Source organism: Pongo pygmaeus, chromosome 3 (assembly GCF_028885625.2).
Source record: "Pongo pygmaeus isolate AG05252 chromosome 3, NHGRI_mPonPyg2-v2.0_pri, whole genome shotgun sequence".
NCBI lineage: Eukaryota > Metazoa > Chordata > Mammalia > Primates > Hominidae > Pongo > Pongo pygmaeus.
The window spans coordinates 191,348,806-191,373,575 of NC_072376.2; the positions used below are offsets into that span (position 1 = coordinate 191,348,806).

At 34.9% G+C, this 24,770-nt stretch overlaps 1 protein-coding gene across 1 annotated transcript in view; it reads left to right on the forward strand.

Annotated features, from left to right (window-relative positions):
* The window catches only part of LOC129035255 (uncharacterized), a 255,681-nt gene that overhangs the window by 225,420 nt on the left and 5,491 nt on the right, over window positions 1-24,770 (forward strand). Inside the window, exons 3-5 of the mRNA XM_054485516.1 lie at window positions 369-512; window positions 6,237-6,340; window positions 15,290-15,429. Of these exons, the coding sequence (XP_054341491.1) occupies window positions 457-512; window positions 6,237-6,340; window positions 15,290-15,429 (300 nt within the window). The 5' untranslated portion in view covers window positions 369-456. The remainder of the gene's footprint in view (window positions 1-368; window positions 513-6,236; window positions 6,341-15,289; window positions 15,430-24,770) is intronic.

The following is a 24,770-nucleotide window of genomic DNA, read 5'->3' on the forward strand; positions in this document are numbered from 1 at the left end:
AGGGACTTAAGTTCATTTACATTAGAATATATCTTCTGAGGAAATTGGTTCTTCATCTTTTGCTAGTTTGTTTTGTCTTGCAATCATGTTCCTTACTCTTTTCTTTTTTACAGTTTGCCAAAGACAAAATTTTCAAGGGGCATAGTATAGGGAAAAGGGGAAACAAAAAGAAATACAATATAATTAAATTAAGTGCTTTAAATTCCAGTGGGAAAATAAAAATGATTTGTGTTAAAGGTTAAATAGTCCCTAAACCATAATGTTACAAGTGTTACAGGAATGATGTTTCTATATTCTTGTGCAATGCACCATCAGTCTACAGCCAAATACCACTGACACTGTATTTTTTTTTTTTTTAATCTCTGCAGAACATTTGGATACCACTTACCTCTGAGACAGTTCTTTTGGAAATTATAAATATATTTCTTTCCAGGGATCAAAAGAATCCACATCAACATGAAAGATGAAGTGTTGAATCTGAATTCACAGCTGCTTTATGCAATCTGGAAAAAGTACGGGATTTCTCATTTTAGTTCAGTTCTCAAAGCTTTGTACATAGAGGCCTGAAATGATATATTTGAATTTTTAAAAATATTCTTCTTGTCTGGCTGTGTAAATGATTGCAATCAATCAGATTTTCTTTGTTCAAGAAAAAAACATGAAATTACAATATGAATATTTTTCACATGTAATTTTAGTTATACAGTGGGCAATGACTGACAGCTTAACAATGTCCCACTGTGGCAAGAGTAATGTGTTATTTTGGGAAAAGTATTTTTACTTAAGAAAAGTTAACTTGCAATAAGTTGATTTTAAAAGTCTCCTTGGAAAATAATTTTGAAGGTCACAAAAGTATATTTGGAGTCTATTATTTTACAATTTTATAAACTAATTTTAAAAAATGTATTAAGACCTTACCTGTTACAAAAACAGAAATCTGCAGCAAAAATAAAATGATCTATTTCATGGTTTATAATATACAAACATTTCAGAGAAGTATCACTGCCTATTTCAAAAGTGTTACATTAATTACAAAACAAATTTTAAATATTGGAAAAATTATATTACAAAAATAAATTCCAATGGCAGGATAGATTATTATAATCAAATGGATGCATTTTTTGCCATTTTGAAAGAAAAGCTATGTTCACTGGACGTTTTATAATTACACTGTTTCAACAAATCAAAACTAAATATATTGTGATTTTGCTTGAAGATTCCAAAATGAGTTCAATTTTAAACTGTAAATATACAATATTTAATATGATTTCCCCCTTTGAGTTGGAGATTTTACTGTAAAATTTGTTTTATCCATAAAACAAATTTAGTATAAATATTGTTGTAATCAAATATTATACAGAGTTTGAGAGTGATGTCCACAAAATGGTAAAACAGAAGATCTCCTGCTGTCACTCCTTTCAAAAAAGTACAACAGGAAACTATTCAAACCAAAATTCAAGGAAGTAGTGGAGAAATCCCTGGGTCCATGTGGAGGTTAGACTTTATCTTACATCCAATGGGAAGCTATTTACAGGTTTTAAGCAAATGATTATGTCTGTGTTTTAAAGGTATTATATTCTAGATGCTTCATGGAATTACATAATTTATCCTTTATAAATTTATAATATATAACTGATTAAAAACAAGCTTAGAAACATAAACTCAAGTTAGAAAATATGGGTTTGACATAAAACCGTAAATGTGTTTCATTTGTTTGCTTGTTTGTTTCTAATGCAAGTTTAACCTACATGTGAGTCACCTTTGGATTGGTGAGTCTAGAGTTTGAAACAGACAATCTGGGTACATACATTTAGAGAAGGTCAGTCCACAAATGATGCTTAATGATCCTTGGGTGATGATCACTTTAAGGAGAAAGTGCATGGAAAGAAAGGTCCACACATACTCTGAAAAACTTAAAAATGGTCACATAAGAGGAGCAAGACTAAGACTCACATTTTTTCTACCTTGAAAGGGACAGAAATAGCCATATACATAGGAATAAATCATGTTTCTTATAATTATTTAAGGAGTCCAAGGATAGAAAGGATTTGCCAGGTAACCATTTAGTGTTTGCTGAATTTATAATGTGTGAAATTGACAGAAGCCTGAGCTGTAGGGGAAAACCTGGAGAGTGAGAATAAGGGTCTCAAGAAGTAGTGGTTGACTTGGTCAATGTTGAAAGGTCAAGAAAGTGAGAACTACAATTGGTCATTTGGATTTGGCTACATAGTCACTAGTGACCTCTGTAAAGAGCAGTTTCAGTGGGGAGTGTGGGGATAGGAGACCTACTGAAAATGCATCAGAAAATGAATAGGAGGTAGGGGAAGGGAAATAGCCTGTGTGGGAACAAACAAAACTAACAACAATGTTTTTAACAACCGCCTTTGTTTGATCCTTCACCCTTGTGAATTAAAACCCAAAGGAGAAGGTCTTACATGAGATCACTGTACTCATGCAAAATGTAAATCAAAGGAAATTATGAATGACTCAAAGCCAGGAGTTCTAGCAAACACATTATTTAGGTGGCAGGATCATGATGTAAAATGGTCCCAATAGGTTGGAAAGATACAAATACAGGTTAGCGTTTTTTCATGTCAATTTTCCAAATTCACCAATGACGCTCCCTGCTATTATTTTGGGTATATCAAGGATTCTAAATAAAAACATTCAAAAATCTATCTTCACAATTCTTGGTCTTCTGAACTCTGATAATTTATCTTTATTCCACTTAACATCCTTTCATAGCGTCAACAATAGTAATAATGGTTGCCAGTTCTAGATTTCTACCATTTACCAACAATAATCCAATTAGTTTATTAATTTAATCCTCATGGCATAAATTGAGGTTTAGATCATTTGTGCAGATAATAAATTGCTTAAGCAATTTATTTAATTGTTTTTACATAGAATTAAATTATTTGTTTTTACCTAGAATGTTTCAGGTCTAAAACCCACAGATTCTTAAATTTGGAACAATTCTCATTACTGCTTCTTCATATGCCAGGCTGCTTAGTACAACAGAGAAAATCACACAGCTGGCTAGATGAATATCTAATTCATCATATATATTTATACTACAATGTATTCTCGGAAACTTCATCTGGGTTCTTTCTTTTTTTGATCACTTTCTCATTTCTGCTCTGCCATGACTCAAAAACTTCTCTGTTCAAACATCTTACCCAATATCCATTATAATCTTCCTTGTCAACAACCTCATATCCTATTTTACAGAGATATTTGAGGCCAGCAGATTTAAACTTGCTTTAATACCTATCTTTATAAACAAATGTATTTTTTTTCCTACATTTATTTTTCTCTTCTTTGTTCCAGGCTCAAAGAGAAAATGGCCCCATTCACAGTTTAAGGTTATTCTTTCTGTAATTTCCGTCTGAAATATACTTCTTTAGATCCATTCTTCATTGAGAAACTACAATTTGTGCTTCAAAGCCCTGCTTACAGTTTCCTTTTGTGAAATAGTCTCTGACACAGGAATTTTCTGCACGCTCCCCAAACACAGTAATTTTTCTACAATGCTAAGGCTGTACCTATACACACATTCATCGTACTTATCATTGCATGGTTTATGAGGTGGGTGGCAAACATGGTTGAATATTAGGAAAAAAAAGTTTCCCAACCCCCTTTGCCACATACTATGATTCTATAGGACTGAGCCAGGAATTAGAAATTGATGATTCATAGATATTGCTATGTGATGATAATGATCATCCTGGGTTGGAAACCACTGAATCACAGGCCTCAGGTCAGGGAAACAGCTTTAATTTCAGCTCCGAAACTTTATAGAAGAATGGTTTTTCACAAACTTCTCAAATATCTGACTCCCAGCAATAAATCTTTTCTCTGTTTTCAAACTATGTTGGGATTTCTACCACGTCTTCCCATTTCTATCCATAGCCCCAGCCATCATCATCTCTCTCAACTGGCCATTTAATGCAACCCCCTGACTGATCTCTGATTCACACTTGCTTCCTCTATTATGTTTTCTCCATCTAGAACTGAGAGACTCCTTTATGGAAAAGTAATATAATGCCACTTCTCTCCTTAAAAATCTTCCAGGGACTTCCTTTGACATGCAGAATATAATCCAAATTCTTCACAATAGCCTATATGACTGTATAACTTCTGTTACAAATTTCCCTTTTCCAATTCCTGTTATTCCTTTGATTTCTCCTACTTCCTTTTCACTTATTTATTTCAACTCAGCCATGCTGGGTTCCTTAATGTTCCTTAGCTACACTAGACATGCTCAGGCCTCAGAGTCCTTGGATTTAATATTGTTTCTGTGTAGACTGTTTCCCTGCAGATATTCATATGACTCTCTTCTTCCCTTTATTCAGATTTCTTATCAAAATCACCTCCTCTGAGAAGTATTCCTGGCAGAAGAGTATGCACACATTGTATTCACTCTTACTCATCACCACAAATCACTTATTAATTTTTTAAAAAAATGTGTTTTTGTCAATTATTTCCCTGACAAGACAGGAAAACATGATATGAATTGAAGAGGCCAGAGAATTCTGGGCAAGGATGCATGAATGGTTCTTGTTGGTGGATGACGAAACACTGGGGAAGAGATAGCAAGTGATTATATTCCATCCTGACCAATAGGGTCACTCGCAGCGGTGCTGAGACCTTAGCAGCCAAAAGCCCAGAAATAGGATCTGATTTCTTAGTGCCTGTGGAAGGCATCAAACCAGGAAGAGTGAGGCAATCTTCTCAGTAAGGAGACTGCAATATTTGTTCTTCCCTAATTTTATTTGCAAAATGTTCAATCACAGTTTTACTTCTGTGAGAACAACTCTAACTGGGACTAACACAAAACTTTTTATCTTTTTTTTTTTTTTTTTTTCTTAGATGGAGTCTTGCTCTTTCACCCATAGCACAATCTTAGCTCACTGCAACCTCCACCTCCTGGCTTCAAGCAATTCTCGTACCTCAGCCTCTCGTGTAGCTGGGATTACATGTGCCCGCCACCACGCCTGGCTAATTTAAAACTTTTTTCTATATTTAAATTTTTTTCTGTATAGTCTGGTTTCTATATTAACAAGCACTGTAATTAGATGGGGCAAAATTTGTTTAGTGTGATCTGGCCATAGTTAACTGGTGATATTATGGTGAAAAGCTGTATCATATTTTTCCAATTCCATTTCTAGTTTCTAAAACCATTTCTTCCTCACACACTGTGTTTTGAAGACAGAAGTTAAGTGTTTGTGAGTCTGGTTCCAGGAAGCCTAAAATAACATACCAATTATTTTGATTAAAGAAAAAGGCCATGGGTCATTTTCCTCATTAGATTATGTCAGTTATGGTATTGCTGAACATCTGTTTTATTTTCTCCCAAATAAAAATGGGCTCTAAATAATTTTATTTTAGTGTTGAATGGAAAAAGTGTGGTCTAGAAGCCTTGTTATTAGTTTTCCTTTGTAAAATGTCTCTCAGTTAATTAGAATTGTATCCATTTATAAATATTTCATTGCAAATTTATTAAATAAGCTTTAAGCCTTGTCACAGAGGTGAATGGTGATTGTCTAATTTAAGCTTGAATTTTTGTCTGTAACACTGCCTTTGTCTGGTGACACAATTTTGTATGAGCTTAATGAAAGTGGGTTTAGTTTATTCTATTGTCCTTTTGTTGCATTGCCATGACAATGCTTCATACAGAACTATATTCTCTTTTTCTTCACTCTTTACCACTTTATTATCTGTTCTACCTTTAAATGACTTCTCCATTAATTTACACAGTAATGTGCATTGGTGTATGCCACCAAAAAACTAAAAGCATCTAAAAATATGATTACTATATATTCATTGGTCATTCATTTGCTTTCAATGTAGAAGATTTAGGTGAGGTTCATAAGAACTGGAAGACTTATCAGCTGTTTCAAAAAAAGTCTATAAGTATGCCAAGAGATATTACCTCATAGAAATAAACCCCTGAATGTTTGATGTCCCCTCCAGTTTACTCCTGTACTTTAGTACACATCATAATGCACGTTTTTCAAGTTTTATTAAAGTGAGCATTTTTCTATCCATTCAAAATACCATATTCAGCATAGTGATTATAGGAAAATCATTTGGAGAAGGCAAATGACTCTGGATTCTTTCTAGTCCTGGCTACAACTGACTTTAATAGGACCTTATTAAAGTCAGTTTAACTCAAAGGGTCTCAGTTAAGTATTCTTTTCATTTTCTTTCTTTCTTTTTTTTTTTAAATACAGGGTCAAGCTGGAGTGCAGTGGCACAATCCTGGCTCGCTGCAACCTCTGCCTCCTGGGCTCAAGGCATCCTTCCACCTCAGACTCCCAAGTAGCTGGGACTACAGGTATAAGCCACCACATCTGGCTAATTTTTGTCTTTTTTAGTAGAGAAAGGGTTTTTCCATATTGCCCACGGCATTCTTGAACTCCTGAGCTCAAGCAATCCACCCACCTTGCCTTCCCAAAGAGCTGGGATTACAGGTGTGAGCCACTATGCCTGGCCAGTATTCATTTTTTTATGGGAGAGTGAGGGGTCAGTTTTCTGACCCACGAAAGCAGATATTGAGAGTTTGAACATTTTTTAATTTAAAATAAAGTTTTATATAAGATCACTTTTTGTTAGTAACTTAATTGCTCCCTGGATGCTGTAGATCAAAATTTTAAAGACCATTGAGATACAACTTTATATACGCCATGTGCCTCATTAGATGATTTGGTCAATGACAGCCCACCTATACAACAATGATCCCATAGGATGATACTACTATATGTTTCCTGTACCTTTTCTATGTTTAGATACATAAGTACTTACGACTGTGTTACAGTTGCCTACAGGATTCAGTAGAGTTCATGCTGTATAGGCTTGTAGCCTAGAAGCAACAAGCTATATACCACATAACCTAGGTGTGTAGTAGGCTATACCATCTAGGTTTGTGTAAGTACATTCTGTGAAGTTCGCACATTGACAAAATCTCCTGACAATGCATTTTTCAGAATATATCTCCATCATGGAGAGACATGACTGTACTGCCTTTTGTTTGTACCACTGTGTTCTTAGTCAAAGAAAAATATGCACATTATATACAACTTTAAACTTATTCACACTCACGTTAGCAATCAAGAATGCAGGAATGTACGGTACATGCACGAACTGTGCCTTGACCATTTGTTGACCTGATACATGACTTAATGTATCTGATCTCACTTGAGGCAATCGAGTTTGGAAAAGAAAATGTGCATTTAACGTAAATAAAATTATATTGAATGTTTCTTCCTAGTTTAAAATAATTTTTCAATAAAACAGGATATCTTAAAATTATTTCTCATTAAACATTGAGCTATTTTTCTTTATTAGAAATTACCTGTCAAAATAGTGGCTGTCTCTCTTGATTAAAAGTGGATTGGTATAATGATATACTATTGGATCTGTACCCTTTCTATTCTGTTTTTTCTTCTAATTTATAGAGTAATCACGACTATGATATCAGGAATAAAAATGTCCTCAAGAACAGGTGCCTAACTGGGAGAAAACTTGACACCTCCCATTTCCATTTTAGGAGTTAAAAAAATCTACACGTTAAGTTATTTTTATAGTTAAGAAGTTTGTTTAAAATACCACAAAGTATAAAACATGATCTGAATATTGTTAAAAGGTCATGCAAATTAGAACCATGCTTATTCAATTTGAATCAAAGTATATTTAAGCCATTTTTTCATATAATTATTGAGATTATTAATATTTAATAATCTAAATCATTTTTATAAAGTGATAATAAAACAGATTATCCTAAGAGATTGTTTTTGTTATGGCTGCATCAAAAGAAACTCAAATGCGTTGTGGCAGGAAGGACTAGTGTCATTTATAGTGACATTCAAGTAATCTGGGGGTGATAGATGCTTGACTCTGCTGAATTTATGCTAGGATTAGCACCATTTACCTGCTCTTAGTGTGTTAAATATTCAATGAAATATGTATTTATGAAAGTAATTCAGTGTTTTTCAAATTTCATGACACTTTTAATAAAGCTGTTAAATTAACAGCTTTATGGGGTTATAATTGATATACAAAGAACTGCACATATTCAATATGTACAATTTGATGAGTTTGAACATACACAAACACCCATCATATCATCACCACAATCAAGGTAATCAACATACCCAGCACATTTTAATAGTACCATAAAGACTTCTCCGCCTTTTAAGAGTCCTGGTAGACTCAGTGAAACAAAATCTCTTGATTTTCAACATTTCTCTAATTTATCAGTTCTTTCCAACTGGGATTTACCAAGCAATGCCATTTTGTGTTGAATTACCATGAGTTTTTAAAAGATGCTAAAAGAAATAAAGTATGTTAGAATTTGATTGCCAATCAAGATTTTGATATGCGATCTGAATTTTTAGACCAGTGGTTCTAAGGTTGGTGAGGGAGAGGGGCATTTGTACTGTGTGGGAGACACTTGGCAATGTCTGGCTATATTTTAATTGTCACAATTGCAGACTGGTGCCAGAATCTAGTATGTAAAGGCCAGGGATACTGCTACACGCCCTACAAGGCACAGGGCAGTCTGGTAGTATCTGGCTTACAATGTCAACAGTGCTGAGGTACAGAAACACTGATTTAGATTAATCATTGTACTCAAAAGTATAGAGTGAGCAAAATGTGTTGTTTGCCTTGTGAAATTTGGAGAAAAAAAACAAAGCTCTATCCAACCATTCTACATTTCTGACATCTGTGTTACATATGATTGGAAATTCTCTTTCTTCTAAATACCCATTGTGTGCTTCAATGACTGCTGGGATACGAGCCACTTGTTCCTACAGTAATTGTCACAGGATAGCTGCCAGATGGTAATACTACATGAAAAAAAATTGTGTTTTTTTTCTCATTTCATTGTATCTTCATAGGCTAAATAAGTTGGTCTAATGTTTGTTCTACTCTACTTTAAGCAGAAGACAAAATTCCTTCATGCAAATGGCGCCTAAACGGTGAACAGACATGTCATATGAGATTCTTTCAATAGATCTGCTTATTATTTGTCCTTATGGACCATTTGACATTATTCAAAGAGGAAAGATTTTTTTTTTTTTTTGCCACTAAAAGAGAATCTGGGTAGGCCTATGACTCTTCTGTTCACTCTTGGAGAGTGCTGTGATAACTTTAAGTCATAAATGCTATTAGAATGCCCTGACTTTATAATATGTGTAGCCATGCATTTGATTTAAATCTTCACCGTGACATGTAAGACGGGCTTCAGGCAGGCTGTTGCCTGCAAATAGGTGTGACCAGCTTGTTCTCTCTTTTCCATTTGACTTTTTGCAAAGCCTCTCAAATTGAAATACAGAGAGGGGAATGGTCAGGGGGTAGACTTTTACATAGAGGTGCTGCTCTAGAATGAGTCTGCATTCACTATGTCTGGCAGGTTGTTAGCATGGACTTTTCTAGTTACTAGCCTAATTTAAGGTTTCGTGGTATCACTAAGGCGCCTCTGCTTGGACTCCCTGCCATGAGGTGGGCTACAGGCACCCTTCCCCTGAGTACTGCTCCCTGTATACCTCTGGTTTTTCAGGGGTCCCATTCATGGAAAAACTCTTTGAGTCTCACTGTATACACACATGATACTCTTGAGCAGGAATCACATTGACTCCAGGCCGACACTTCCCTGCATGACAAATTATCTGAACTATAAGAAACATTTACCTATCATTTATCTTGACAGATTCTAGCAGTGAATTTCCTACCAAAGAATTATGGCAGAATTTCTTTCTTCTTGATGGCTAACCTTCAAACTCCACGAAACACAGATCAAGGTGACCTTTGTGAGTCACTTGTCTCTAGACTTAAGCAGGTAGCATCTTTCCGGTCATCCACATTTGGAGAGAATATTGGAACTCAGCACAACAGCAACACTCTCCAAAGTAATCTCTCAGTCTGCATTTTCTCAAACTGATATGCCGAGCTACATTCAAAATCTGCACCTTTGTAGGCTCAGAATTTACTTGGATAACTGACATTTATTGTCAATTGGGGCCTGAGTCTAAATATCTAAGATACCGTTTGTGATTACTAGAAGAATCCACATCACAATTTGCTCGTGAATCAAAATTTCATAGTATTTGGAAAGATAGAATGAAATCATATTGATACCATTGTCTTCATGCCTCATTCTAATGATTAAAAACTGTCAACAATATATGTGCATAAAATACTCATTGGAAATTACAAATGCACATAATATGTATATGTATATGTCTATATATGTATATGTTTATACACACATTACATGTATATGAATATATGTACACATATACCTGTATATCTGCATATGTATATACATATACATGTATATCTGCATATGTATATATATAGTATATGTATACATGTATATGTATATACATATGCATATGTGCATAAAATATATATGTACACATATACATGTATATCTGCATATGTATATACATATACATCTGCATATGTATATACATGTATACATGTATATATACGTATATGTATATGCATTTGCATAAAATTCTATATGCACATATATGTATATGTATATAGATGCACATATATGTGCATAAAAGATATACATGTGTATACATATATGTGTGTATATATGTGTGTGTGCATATATATAGTGTTTTTCTTTGTTAAATGGTTTATAATAGTTCAATTTTCAATTTTGGTGTGAAGTATTAAGCAACTGATGTTAAGTCAGAAATCTAAGAAAGTTATTTTAAACAGTAATATTTTGGCAATGCAAAGCTATCTAGTAATATTGCTCAGACAATACAAAGCTAGTTCTATTCATATTTGTCCTGCGGATCTGGAAGATAAAACTGATCCCTCCCTGCAAGGGCTGCACTAGCTGGAATGAGACATTGTGTTTGTAGGACCTATGATCTTCTTTACAGAGAAAAGCAATTCATAAAGTTAGAAAAGGGCACCATGTAAAATCCAACTCACATTTTGTAGAAATAGCGTGAGGATTGCTGAGAGTGCTAAGAAAGACTAAATAATAGCAAAAACCAAACCAAAAACAAGAAAAAAGCCCTATTCTCCATAGTTTATTCTTGAGAATATGACATGGAAAAAGTATGCCTAAGAAAATGTATCTTAAGGGAGAATGTCATTTGTGTATTTTTTTCAAAAGGGCCATGTTCTTAACTGTTTTTGCACTGCATTTATATATTGTTAATATCTTTTTATAACTTGAATATATCTTAATTCTACAGCCTACTTTGCATTAAGTGCTCTGGATCAAGGCACGCCGATATGCTATTTTGATCTTGTATTTTAGTTCTGTCTTTTTCTTAATTCCAAGTAGCACACATGATTGTTATGAGAAAATGTTTTAGATTTACCTGTATGTTAAACAATTTTATTTTTGTTGTTAACTCTTCTTTCATCTCAGCTTCTTTATAAGATTATTTTCCTTTTTCCTGAAGTATGCCTTTGTAGGTTCCTTCAGTGAAATTTTATTTGCCATGTTGATGAATCAGTTTTTATTTTTCTGAAAATGCATTTATTTCTCCTTCAGTCTTGAATACTTGCTTTGCTGGATGAAAAAGCTTACTTGATCCTAATTTGCAGGCATCAGGGCCTTAATTTGGAGAGACTTTCTTGTGCAGAAAATGTGTCTCCTGCTTCACTTGAGGACCATGAATTCCTAACAACGTGGTACCACTTTGTCTTCCTTTGAGAGGCCTGGTTAGTGTGAGAACCTCGGAGTCAGCTCTCCACCAAGGATATAAACAACGTTATTAGCGACGTCTTCCATTTCAGGAAGATATTACAACGGTTTTTACAAGGAGTATTTCACACAGGAGTATATTCAGATTTTATTTGATCTGGGATATGAGGGTATACCTAAAGATGTTCATGGTATACTGTGAAAAATTTTCAAAATTGTAAGTAATTTAAAAATAATGTTAACATACTAAAAATAAATTTAATAATTGTAGTAAAGTTTTTAAAGATTGTCAAAACCTTTTTCCCCTGCCTTCTTTGTACAAGGCTTAGGTAGTAGACTTGTTAAGTAGGGAAATGAGATATTCAAGTTTAATGCTTAAGGCACAATGGGTTAATGACTATAACAACAGGTGATACTCTTCAGATTGTTGTTTGATAATACATGGAATGACTAAGTTAATGTTAATAATGCACAATGGTCTTCAGTGGCGGAAGCAAGGGTGAAATTGAGATTTAACACAGAAACTACAGATTTAATATTTAGCATCACTTTACCACTAAAATTTAATTTTCAGATCACAAATTTCATATCTATTTTGTTCTAATTTTAATTACTGCCTCCAGATTTCTTATGTAAATAAATTCTTATAGATGGTTAGATAATGTACCTCTCATTATTATTGTTTGTCCTAAAATGGAATCAGTTTACAGCTAGAATGACATCATTACCAAACTGGATCTTATAGATGGATCCGCCAGATCTCAGTAGTTGTTCAGAGCTCCAGGGTCTGTCAGTCAGGATGGGGGGCCTAGAGAGCACTCTGCCATGTGGATGTAGCACATTCTGTAACCACTTCTTGCTCAGATTACATGACACTTAAGACTCATCAAGCCAAACTTGAGAGGAGGTGGCTCTTTTGGCAAGATTTCTAGTGATCCCAGAATCTTCGTGAAGAAAAATTCTTATTTGTTTACAAAGCTATTATAATATGTATAAAACACTAAGATTTAATTTTATATTAATATTTGTAAGTTAAAAAGTATAATTCCAGAAAGTAAATCTTATAAATAATACATAACGATACTCATATAAACTTTTTTTTTTTTTTTTTTTTTTTGAGACAGAGTCTCACTCTGTCACATAGGCTGGAGTGCAGTGGTGCAATCTTGGCTCACTGCAAGTTCTGCCTCCTGGGTTCACGCCATTCTCCTGCCTCAGCCTCCCGAGTAGCTGGGACTACAGGCGCCCGCCACCATGCCTGGTTAATTTGTTTGTATTTTTAGTAGAGATGAGGTTTCACCATGTTAGCCAGGATGGTCTCGATCTCCTGACCTCATGATCCGCCCGCCTCAGCCTCCCAAAGTGCTGGGATTACAGGCGTGAGCCACCGTGCCCGGCCTCAACATGTTTTAAAAATTTAACTCTACTCTTTATATGGCTGTCTTGGTCAGAATTGTTAAAATACAAGCGTAAGAAAAGCCCTAGCACCATCTTATATCTTATAAAGAAGAAAAGTTACTTTTAGCTTTTATAGTGAAACCCCTTCAAAATGATTCAGTTTGACAGTATTTTTCTAAAACAATGTTAACAGTTTGACAGTATTTTTCATAAACAATATGGCCCATAAAAAAGCAAACTAACAAAATTTCTTAAAATATTGGTAACTTCATTGATATACATACAGTAAGGTAGGTGGACATTGAGTCTCCAACTTAAGCATTTATTTGAACATTCCAAAATAGTTTCTTGTTTTGCTTTGAGAGATGTGCAAGTTCACCAACATAGAGAAATTCTTCAGTTTTGAATCATTTTAGTGCTTTGTGAGAGTAAATGGGCATAAATCAGAGCACTTATATAATAATAGCCTACAGTAAAGAATAGATGTTTCAGGCGGGCATGGTGGCTCACACCTGTAATCCCAGCACTTTGGGAGGCTGAGGTGGGTGGATCACCTGAGTTCAGGAGTTCAAGACTGGCCTGGCCAACATGGTGAAACCTCATCTCTACTAAAAATACAAAAATTAGCCGGGCGTGGTGGTGGGCGCCTGTACTCCCAGCTACTCAGGAGGCTGAGGCAGGAGAATTGCTTGAACCCGGGTGGCGGAGGTTGCAGTGAACCGAGATAGCACCATTGTACTCCGGCCTGGGCAACGGAGTGAGACTCTGTCTCAAAAAAAGAAAAATCGATGTTTCAAAGTGTTTTAAAGAATTATTTACTATCCATAATCTGGCTTTTTACATTCATTTTCTTATTTTTAAATCTAGCCCTTTGAAATTCATCAACTGTCATGTATTATTTTCAGATGAAAATAATGAGTGATTATTGAAAATGGAATTTAAAGTTCTGTGAATCAGATGGGAAACAAAAACTTGCCTTCAGTTTTTAGAGATTCCACCAGACCGTAAAATTTGTGATGTCATGGATTTTCTCTATTTTGTTTGCTGCTGTATCTCTAGTACCTACAAGAGTGACCCACACAGTGAATTCATGCATTACTGCATGCAAGAATGAACAAATGTATAAAGAATCTCACATGTGGCCATTGCTCACTTATTCAGCTCAAAACGATGATGCTCTGTGTCACATTATTTTATCTCCTCTCTCATTCTAACACCTAGCTTTTATAATATGCTTTTCCTAGCATTATAGTTACATTTAGACAGGTGATTTTATTTGAAAAATGCAAACCATTCGTTACAAATGCTACTCACAGCCAATAAAGAATTAATCCCTTTAAGATATATACTTGCATATATTGAGACTTTCAAGCAGAGTCAGACTTTAAAGCCACCAAATGAAAGAGCTCTCATATGTGTCGTATTATCACAGAGGCTGAGTACCTGGATTTTACTTTAAAAATTTTTATATTGTCTCTCTCTCCCCTGCTCTTCTAAATAGAAGGGAAAAAACCAGTATGTTGGCTATACAGTCTTTATGTTGCATTTTCTCAGGGAAATGTTGAACAATTATGAATAGAAAGAGTAAGAACCCAAAAGCACGGCCTGAGTTATCCCTTGCTTGTCATGTTGTGGGGCAGTTGAGTCTCATCCTTATCAGTTCTGTTGCTGGCCTGGGAAGCTGAAACCACAGTCCCTTCCAAACGATAACCGTAATTTTCTCCCTTCTACTTTATTTTCTCATTTTTCATCTTATAATGAGCAGTTACAAAAACTTTTGGGTCCAAATGTTTTACCAAGTCAGTTAACTTACTTCTTAAACTTTTTGAATAGCCCATTTGAAGCCAGTTAACATTGTGACTCTAAAAAGACTAAATATAAAGTTTTACTAAGATAAGTCATCATGTTGAATGAAAACACAAATATGACCTTTGGTATGGATGTGCATATAAGCAGTGGGGTAAATGCATCCTTGTATTTAAAAGTAAAGAATTCTGTACTACAAGTAGAAATCTACATGCAGAAACACACAGTCCTGGCCGTAGCTACAGGTAGCATGCATGTTCCTTTTACATGTGAGTCAGAAAACCTGATTTTATTATGCTCTGTGTTATTCATCAAAGTAGTGAGGGCAAGTCTATTGGGATAGTGTGCATTCCTTGCAGAGAAAGCAAAACAAGCTGTTGAATTTTCTTTTCTTAGGAGAGAAGACAATGAGGTCAGCTAGAATGACGGATTGTCATCACTGGGGCACGGGAAAGGGGTTGAGCACGTCAATGTATGTTTTCCAGAGCCTAGAGAATGTGTCTGATTCTCTGAAGTATATTTATTCTAAATGCCAGGTGAGTATGCAATGCTAATGTGAGGTAGAGATTATCATTGTCATAAGCATTATTACTTAACATGTTTTTCCTCATATGCTACACATTATGATATACGCTTGAAAATATTATATTGGTTTGATTCTCACAACAAACCTGTGAGTTTGGTATTGCTGGCAATAGTTAACATATTTGAAAAAGTTGGAAGAGAGAGATATAGTAACTCGTTTCTGTGGAATTAATCAACCATTGATATATACAAGGAGACTAATTATTTTAAACAAAGGGAAAGTGTGACTAAATAAAACTTTAAATGAAAAGGAATGCAAAAATGCTATCGGGATTGGAGATACATTTAAAAAAATTTGCTATGTATTACAATTAAAAAACATATGAATGAAGTATTTTGAATAGAGTTTCCTAAATCTAGTAAGTTTTGCCAGGGCATGAGTGACTAAAATACAAACAAACAGGCTTCTCAACATATTCTCCTTCACTGTTTCATCCATGCCATACATGCTTATTAATGGTTTAGAAAAATACACCCTGCTATGGTTTATTGCCAAATAGCAAAGATGTAAATTACATCTCCAACACTGACATGCCACTCCATTATTGACAGGGCCACGGAGGCCATTGAAACTACACTGTATGCACATTTACAGTAGAGGACATATTGAATGGTAAGCTTTAGTATTTTAGTATATTTAATTTGACACACTTGGTGCTGTTCTTTGTGAATGTTAATCTTTTCAACCAATACAGCAGCATGTCAGTATCTTCATTTGCAGGGCATAATAGGCTTATATCCTGAAACAATAAACTTATAATAGCTTGTCTGTTGCTTGGTGGAGATATGCGTATTCAGCACGGACAAGGTGTTGCATGCCCTATTTTTGCTCAAGGTTCTTTACACATGCCCTTCCTTTCCTGTCAGGAACACAAGCCGCATTTATAAGTTTTTGCTATAATACCAACTACATAGTTTGGAAATTTTCCATTCTAGTACAATTCACTTTCTTTTTCCATTATTGATATAATTATAACTAGGTACATCTATATTTGAAATGCAAAGTGAGCATTAGACTGGTTTTTAATATTACACTGAGACTGATTTCTTTTTTTAGAGACAGAAGATTTGGAAAAGGTGCATGCTTGTAGTATAAAACAGAAATGTACACAAAAGATCTTAATACAGATTACTTCTTTCTACCAATGGTAATATTCAACTTGGTATTCATCAGTGGGAAGGTTTGAATCCATTCTATTTAACTACTTTCTTTTCTGACTAATTTCACCTCTGCAATACAGTAGATATATTATTAAGAACCAAATATTGAAACAAAACATTTATAGGTCACTTAATAAAAGATTTCTCTTCCAAATATTCTAAAATGGTATTAACACATATTCTATTCAGAACTCTTACTTCCTGTTATTAGCTGTTATATTAAAACAATTGAGGTATAAATTTCTAGATAAAAGGGCATTACTCTAAAATCCCTTTCAAAAGATTGCAGCCTCAGTTGTACACTCTCATCGAATGACCCCAGTGATTGTGCTGCTTCATTGCATTTTACTTCTGACATTTCTGTCCTATGCACAAGATTGAAAAAGATTAAATTTGATTTGTAGCAGTCACTACTTGTTATCTTCAAATAAGTATTTGCAGATTAAACAAAGCATGATTCTAGAAGTAAGCATTATTGAGCCTGTTTTAGAAAGACTTTTGTAAAATTAACCCATTTTTTACCATCAAACCTATGTTGTAGGAAATAGAATGCCTGTCCCATGTATTTCCAAATGAAGCGTGACTTTAGAATGTGCTCCTCATTATGCAGGTCCAACTCATCATTTTAAAGCTTTTCAAATCAAGTGCGTTGGCACCATACACTTAACTGAATTTCTTGAAGATTTTATCGTTGTTATCTAAAATACTGTACTAGCCAATCTATTATTTTCTCAGATTGTGTTTCAGTCTTATGATTAAGTTTCTGTTTTGCAAATTGATACAATATTGAGGATTACATATATTTTAAACACACATACAGATAACACACATACACATTACCCCTATACTATTAAATCTAGAACTTACTGACCAGTATAAGTTTTTCCTCTACCTTTGGGAACCTTGAGCATAATAGCTTTGTTCATTAGATTATACTATTAACTACAGATAATTAAATGTTACTTTAGAAATTGCTGTAATAAAGTGTTTTAGGCTTACCAATTTAAATCATACAAGCCTTATTAAAATAGTAGTAAAATTCCATTTATCTCTTAACGACTTTAAGGACTTTTCGGAAAAACAATAATGTATTTAGTATACTCCCCTTTAAGGGAGTTTCTGATTTTTTTTTCTCAGCAGTCTAAAATCAGCATAGAGCATTCTGTATATTAATTTCAAAACAGAGTATGTTTCATATTAAATAGAAGATGACATATTTCAACTATTTTCTAGTGGAGAATAAAGCATGGAAACTTTTCAGCCTGGCTATTCTATTGTGACCTTTTTTCTAAGTTGAAATGCTTCCAATGACTTTCCCAAAAGAGCGATTTTTACATGAATGATCCCATATACATGTATGCACGAATATGTGTGTACATATATATGTAATTTATTTGGTAATTTTTTTGGATTTTTAATTTTTTTTTTTACTTTTGTAGAAATGAGGTCTTGCTATGCTGTCCAGACTGATCTCAAACTCCTGGTCTCAAGAACTTCTCCTATCCTGGCCTCAAGTGCTAGGATTACAGGTGTGAGCCATTGCACCCAGCCAACTTTTGGTGCTTTTGAACACTCCTCAGCTTTCCAAGAGGGATTCATGATGGGCATGACACCTCCAAAAAATAGAGTGACTTGGGACAAAGATGGTAGACAATGTTTGCTTGTGCTAAGGAGTTTTGCCTCTCAGAAGTGCAAGCTTTTTTCTAAAACATAAGAATAATTTTACTTTACAGGATTGATGTGTTAAATTTAAAATCTATGAAATGCCATTCACTATTCGTGTCACATGGTAAATGCTCAATGAATGGTAGCTTTCATTAATATTACTAATAAGAAAGTAGTTGTTAAATATACAGATTTTATAGCCAAACTATTTCTCTACTATTTCTTAGCTATTTATCCTTTTCAAGTCAATTAACTTCTCAGAGTTACAGGTTCCTCTTCTATAAAAATAGAGATAAAACTTGCCTCTCGGTAATTAATATATACAGCATAAAGTGCACAATAAAACTATGAAAAGTGTTGCCCCTATTTTCTTGTCTCATAGAGGATGCAGTCTTTAGTTATTGAAGGTTAACCAAGTAATCAGTAGTGTTTTGTGCAGAACCGGGTTGGAGGCGAGTCTGGAAAGATAACTAAGAAACAGGTAAACATTATAAAAGTTACCAGAAATATTACAAATGTTATTACTTCATGCCACTAATAATGCAGTTTAGAACTGAAGGAGCTGCACAACTTAGCCAAAATGTAACAAGGGGAGTTGAGGGAACATGGAAAGAACTGGATTCTGAGAGTGCTTGTTCAAGATGGGTGGAGATTATGTCAAAAGTCAAGAAAGTTACTGGTATGGAAGCACCCACCTGTTACACAGGAGTTCCATCCTATCATCCATCTGGGATGGCTCTTAAAGCTGAGAGAGAGCCAACTATGAGTGAAGGAGTAATGTTATTGTATGGCAGGGGGTTGAATAAGGGATACAGAGTGTGGGCTGCAATGGATGCTACGGTACATTGCCCAAACCCCCTTTAAGACCGAAGCACTCGTTCTCCAACTGCTGGGAGTGTTGCTGGCTGATTACTGTAAGTGAGGTCCACCACCTTGGAATTGAAATCACCCACTGAAGAACAGAGTGGCTTCATCAAGGTGTATGGAAAGCAGCCTCTACTCAATGTCTGTTTGATGTGGATGGTATAAAGATTTCTGCTCTTGTCTTCAAGGTGGGTCAGCTCTGAATGGACACTGGGGTCCGGCACTCCTTGTGGAGTCAGCTGAGGTCCTGGTTGTGACCGCATTGCAGTTTAACACCTCGTCTGCCAATTCTACTTTATTCTACTCCCTAATAGACTTTTTTTTTTTTCCCTTATGTATAGTATACATAATATAAAGTTTACCTTGTAGCAATTTTTACATGTACAGTTCAGTGGCATTAAGAAACTCATACTATTATTTTTCAACCATCGCCACAATCCATCTCCAGGTCTTTTTCATTATCCCAAATTGAAATTTGTAACCTTTAAACGATACCTACCCATTCTCCCTACCCTCAGCTCTGGCAACCACCATTTTACTTTGTGTCTTTATATATATAACCCCAAGCCAATTTCCATCTTTTAATATTCATATTTAATATTTAATGATCAACTAAAATAAATTGAAATCAAATTATTGTATCAAATATTTTTCAAAATAAAAAATTTTACCTGGGAATACAAAAATATATAAATATATTTTTATGAAGAACCCACAGTTTGGTTAAGAGGTCATAGTATAACAAACATCCAAGAATCTCATTATCTCTCTCCTGTTTTTTTCTTAAACTTTTCTACTGATGCTCACTTGATGTCTCATAATTTTAGCCAAATAATTTTTTTGCATCTTTCTTTTACTGTCTCTTCATTATTTTGTTGGTAACACTCTTATAATTCAGTTTTTAAAATACTTTGATTCTTGCATTCATTTACAGTTACAATTAGTTTGCACTCTCATTGATCTGTTTCTTGGCTCCTGTTACAGATTCCCTGGAACCAGTCCTGCTACTTTTATCTGACTTATTTCCCGCTTTTCATGACCAGGTATCAAGCACACTCTCTTCCAGTTGTACAGTTGGAAAGACTGAATTCAAAGTCTGAACCCCCATGTTCAGAAATACTAACTGTGCAAACTTGAATCAGCTTTTTCCTTCCAACTTTTATTTTAGGTTCAAGGGGTACATGTGCCAGTTTGTTACACGGATAAATTGCAAGTCACAGGGGTTTGGTGTACAGATAATTTTGTCACCCATGATATCAGCATAACACCTGAATGGTAGTTTTTTAGTCCTCACCCTCTTCCCACCCTCCACCCTCACATAGGCCCCAGTGTCCATTGTTCCCTTCTTTGTGTCCATGTATACTCAATGTTTAGCTCCCACTTATAAGTGAGAAATGTGGTATTTGGTTTTCTGTTCCTGTGGAACCAATTCTTTAACGTATTTTAGCTTCATTTTCTACATATGTTAATTGGAAATCATCATCACTTCTCACTAAATACTATAGGAAACATAACACAGCCTACTTTTTATTTTAAAAAAATATTTTTAAGTTCCAGGGTACATGGGCAGGATGTGCAGATTTGAAAATTTTTAAAAAAATATTTTGTGTAAACAATTTAAGAAGAGTATAGAAGCCAGGATGTCTGCTGATATACATGACAGTTGATTGGAATCTTTTGAATGTTCATATACGTGCCTACCCATTGAACTGCCTGGTTGCAAGAAGTTTAAGGCACTGGAGGAAATACACAGAGAAATTAGACACTGCAATTGTTAATAAAGCTCTGTGGTATCATGCCTAGTGGCTTCACAGCAAATAAGTAGGAATTAGTAGTCTTTTCTGGGTTCAGAGGCCTATTTAAAATTTTAGATTTTAATGTACTATGAGCTTTACACCTTCTAAGGTCTTTTGCAGTGCAATTTTGCCAATATTAATTATTCTGAACTTATCCTTGTAATTTGTATTTTTACATCTGCTATATCCTTTTGATTTATTGCTTTGATCTTATTTTAGGTTCAGCTATAAATTTTGGTTGAGGTCCTGATCACTCCAGTTAATTTAGTGAACTACAAGATATAAAATTATTTTAAGTAAAATCTCCTCACATTTTCACAGTGGTAGGGGTCAGGGAGAGTTCTTACATGAAATATTTAAGAAACATCTGACTATAACCCAACCAGCATGTGGGGAAATTACATTATTTCTTAGACTATTTTAACATCAAAGCTCTGAAGTGAAGGATAGTCATTAAAAGCCGAATTACTGAAAGTATATCTGGTTAGCGCACTTAAACACATTTCGGCAGACTAAAATAATTTAAAATCTGAAGTGTGATCCAGAATCACATATGTCAATTACTATGTTGTCTGTGGTATTAAAAATGCATGCAGCTGGAGGCTTCAATTATATGAGATTTCTGACTTAGAGATGCTTTGGCTTTTACTTTTTGAAAAAGTCACCTTTTCAGAAATCCAAGGGAAAACATTTGTAAAATGCATAGTGCCGTTTCCAATTACCTCTTATTGAAAGACAGAACAACACTAGAGAGTTATAAAAGTGAACTGAAAATATGATTTTGTATGAAATTTGATGAGTGTTTGTTGAAACGTTATCTAGGAAAAGTAAATCTTTGTGCCAGACTTTTCTTCCTCAAGTCCCAATCTCATTAAAACAAATGTGATCCAGTATTTTTTGTATTCTCTCATTATAATAAATTTAGAGTTCTAGCATTATATTTTTCAAGTAAATTTTGGACTTGCATTTCACAAATAGGTAATATTTATTTTCTTCCCATTAAAACAAAGGCACGCAAAATTAAAATATGATATATATCATATATAAATATAAATATTACAGGCTTTTTATCATGCATTTCCTGTATGTCACCAGATCCTTTTTTTAAAATTATCTTATATAAAGCTACATGAGTTGCTTCTAAATATGTAACTAATAGTTACATTATTACAGTGATGTCACTAAAACACGGACTGCTATGGTTTAAATATGTCCCTTCCTAAATTCAGATGTTGAATCTCAGTGGACAGCTGGGTACGGTGGCTCATGCCTGTAATCTCAGCACTTTGGGAGGCCGAGGTGGGTGGATCACCTGAGGTCAGGAGTTTGAGACCAGCCTGGCCAACATGGCAAAACCCTGTTTCTAGTAAAAATACAAAAATTAGCCAAGTGTGGTGGTGTGCGCCTGTAATCCCAGCTACTAGGGAGGCTGAGGCATGAGAACTGCTTGAACCTGGGAGGTGGAGGTTGCAGTGAGCTGAGATGGTGCTACTGCACTTCATTCAGCCTGGGCAACAGTAAAATTTTGTCTCACAAAAAAAGAAAGAAAAAGAAAGAAACTTAGTGACCCTAGTGATGGTATTAGGAGGTGGGGTCCTCAGGAGGTGATTAAGTCGTGAGGGTAGAGCCTACCTGAGTGGAATTAGATACCTTTATAAAGGGGCGTGCTGGAAAGAGTTTATCGCTTTTCCTTTTGCACCTTCTGCCCTGTGAGGACACAGCATCCTTCCCATACTGAGGATGCAATGTTCAAGGCAGCACCTGGAAAGCAGAGACTGGACTCTCACCAGACACCCAACCTGCCGGCACCTTGATCTTAGACTTCTGAACTTCCAGAACTATAAGAAATAAGTTTCTGTTCTTTATATTACCTGATATGTGGCATTGTATTATAGTAGCACAAAACAAACTAAGAAATGGACCTTGAGAAATCATGAAATCATCTCTTAAAACAAACAACAAAAAATCCCAGTAACATATATTTTTATATGTTGTCTTCAGATTTCAAACCATGTTGTCTTCAGATTTCAAGTCAGTTTAGGTCTCAGATACAGATAAGGAACATGACATTTCTGAAGTACATATTTTTTTCTTAAAAAATCTGTGTTATTTGCAAAAGATCTAGTCCCTCTGATTTCTATTTGCTGGAATGTCCTTCCTTTTTTCCGTCTCCAAATTCCCGGGCACAATGCAGCTCTTCACACTTCCTGGGGAAGCAAGCTGCACAGTGACCCAAACCACACTTGTGTGTTGGAGTGGTTCACTGATTTGATGGTTGGCTCTCGTATAAATGATATTTTTTATCTCTAAAAATGAGCCTGGGCTGCCTTTTGTTCAGAATCAAAGAGAATGTTGGAATAAATCTCCTCTTCAAGTAGCAGGAGAAAATCAAATGTATCTCACATTAAATAAAAAGTCAGTGTGAGTTTTGGAACTCTTCCTATTATCTACAAAACATGTCTTATAGGATCCAGAATGAGGATGTGAAAGAAAAAAATGACCTAATTTTCTAAAGGGATTTTCAAATAATAGTTGTTCGGTAGAGTACCATTGAAAAGGTCTATCAAGTAGAGAAGATATTGATATTCTTTAAGTGATGAGGAAAAGTGACATTCTTTTCACAGCTATAAATTCAGTCTTTGGCCAACATTCTTTTTATTCATTTCAGGTCTTTTTTTTTTTCTTATAAAAATGTGAGAACATGGCATAGTTTTCAATTGGATATTTTACCTTATGTGGCATGAATTATCACTTTCCTCACTGAACGGCATGTGCATTGCTATTTCTTGGATTGCACATATATTTGTGGTTTTTATTTAAGGTCAGGAATTCAAGTCCCCAAGCGTGGGATGAGATTCCTCTTAGGCAGCATTGTGACACCAACATCTCCCATCCTGCACACTGCCACTGCCTTCTCCCCAAAAATAGACTTCATTTTTCCTGAACTAGTTAAGTAAAATGGCTATTCTCCAGATAATTTTAAACCAATCTAAAAGCAAACAGTTTAGTTGTTTTCCTTCCTTTCCCCACCTGTGCTATAGAAGTTACCAGTATTTGAAACTGTGGCCTTAAGCCTCAGCAGTTTCAGTGCTCCCTTTTCAGTGGAATAATTATACCAAGGAACAAGCTGACCATGTTTTGAATGGAAGTGTGCCTGCTACTGTAAAAGCAGGCCAGGGGATTCTGGTCACTCCGCATGCCTTCACCCAAGACCATTTTTATCACGTTAATTCTAATCATGGGTGTAGTCACGTAAAGTACAATGTTCGAGTTTTGCAGTACCCCCAAGAAGACTGAAGACTGGTATCATGAAATCCTTCTAAAGTTAAAAATAATTTTAATGAATTGTGGCATTTACCTTAATGTTTTGGGGTTTTTATTTTAGAAGATCTTGACAGGGGTGTAATTCCTATGTTTTTAATTACACTACTTCATAGCCAAATGGTATCTTGGAACTTGCCTTTTTCTATACCTATTTAGCTGAAGCTAAATCAATTGAAGAACGTCCCAAGAATATTTAGCATGTTATTGGTCCAGCTAGAGTTGTCTTCAGTTCTATTCTAACATTGTTTTCTGCTGTACTAGGTTGTACATTTTACAAACAAAAATGGGTGTACAAAGGATATTATATTAGGAGATTCCCTAAAATGTCAATAATAAAGAAAACCATGACTTTATTACTCTCTTCACAAATCTTAATTCCTATATAGATCAATTAAAATCATGCTGTTATCTGATTAATGGACAATAGCTGAAGCAGAGAATGCCTGGGCCTCCATACTCCCTGTTAGAACAGGGTGCTCTGT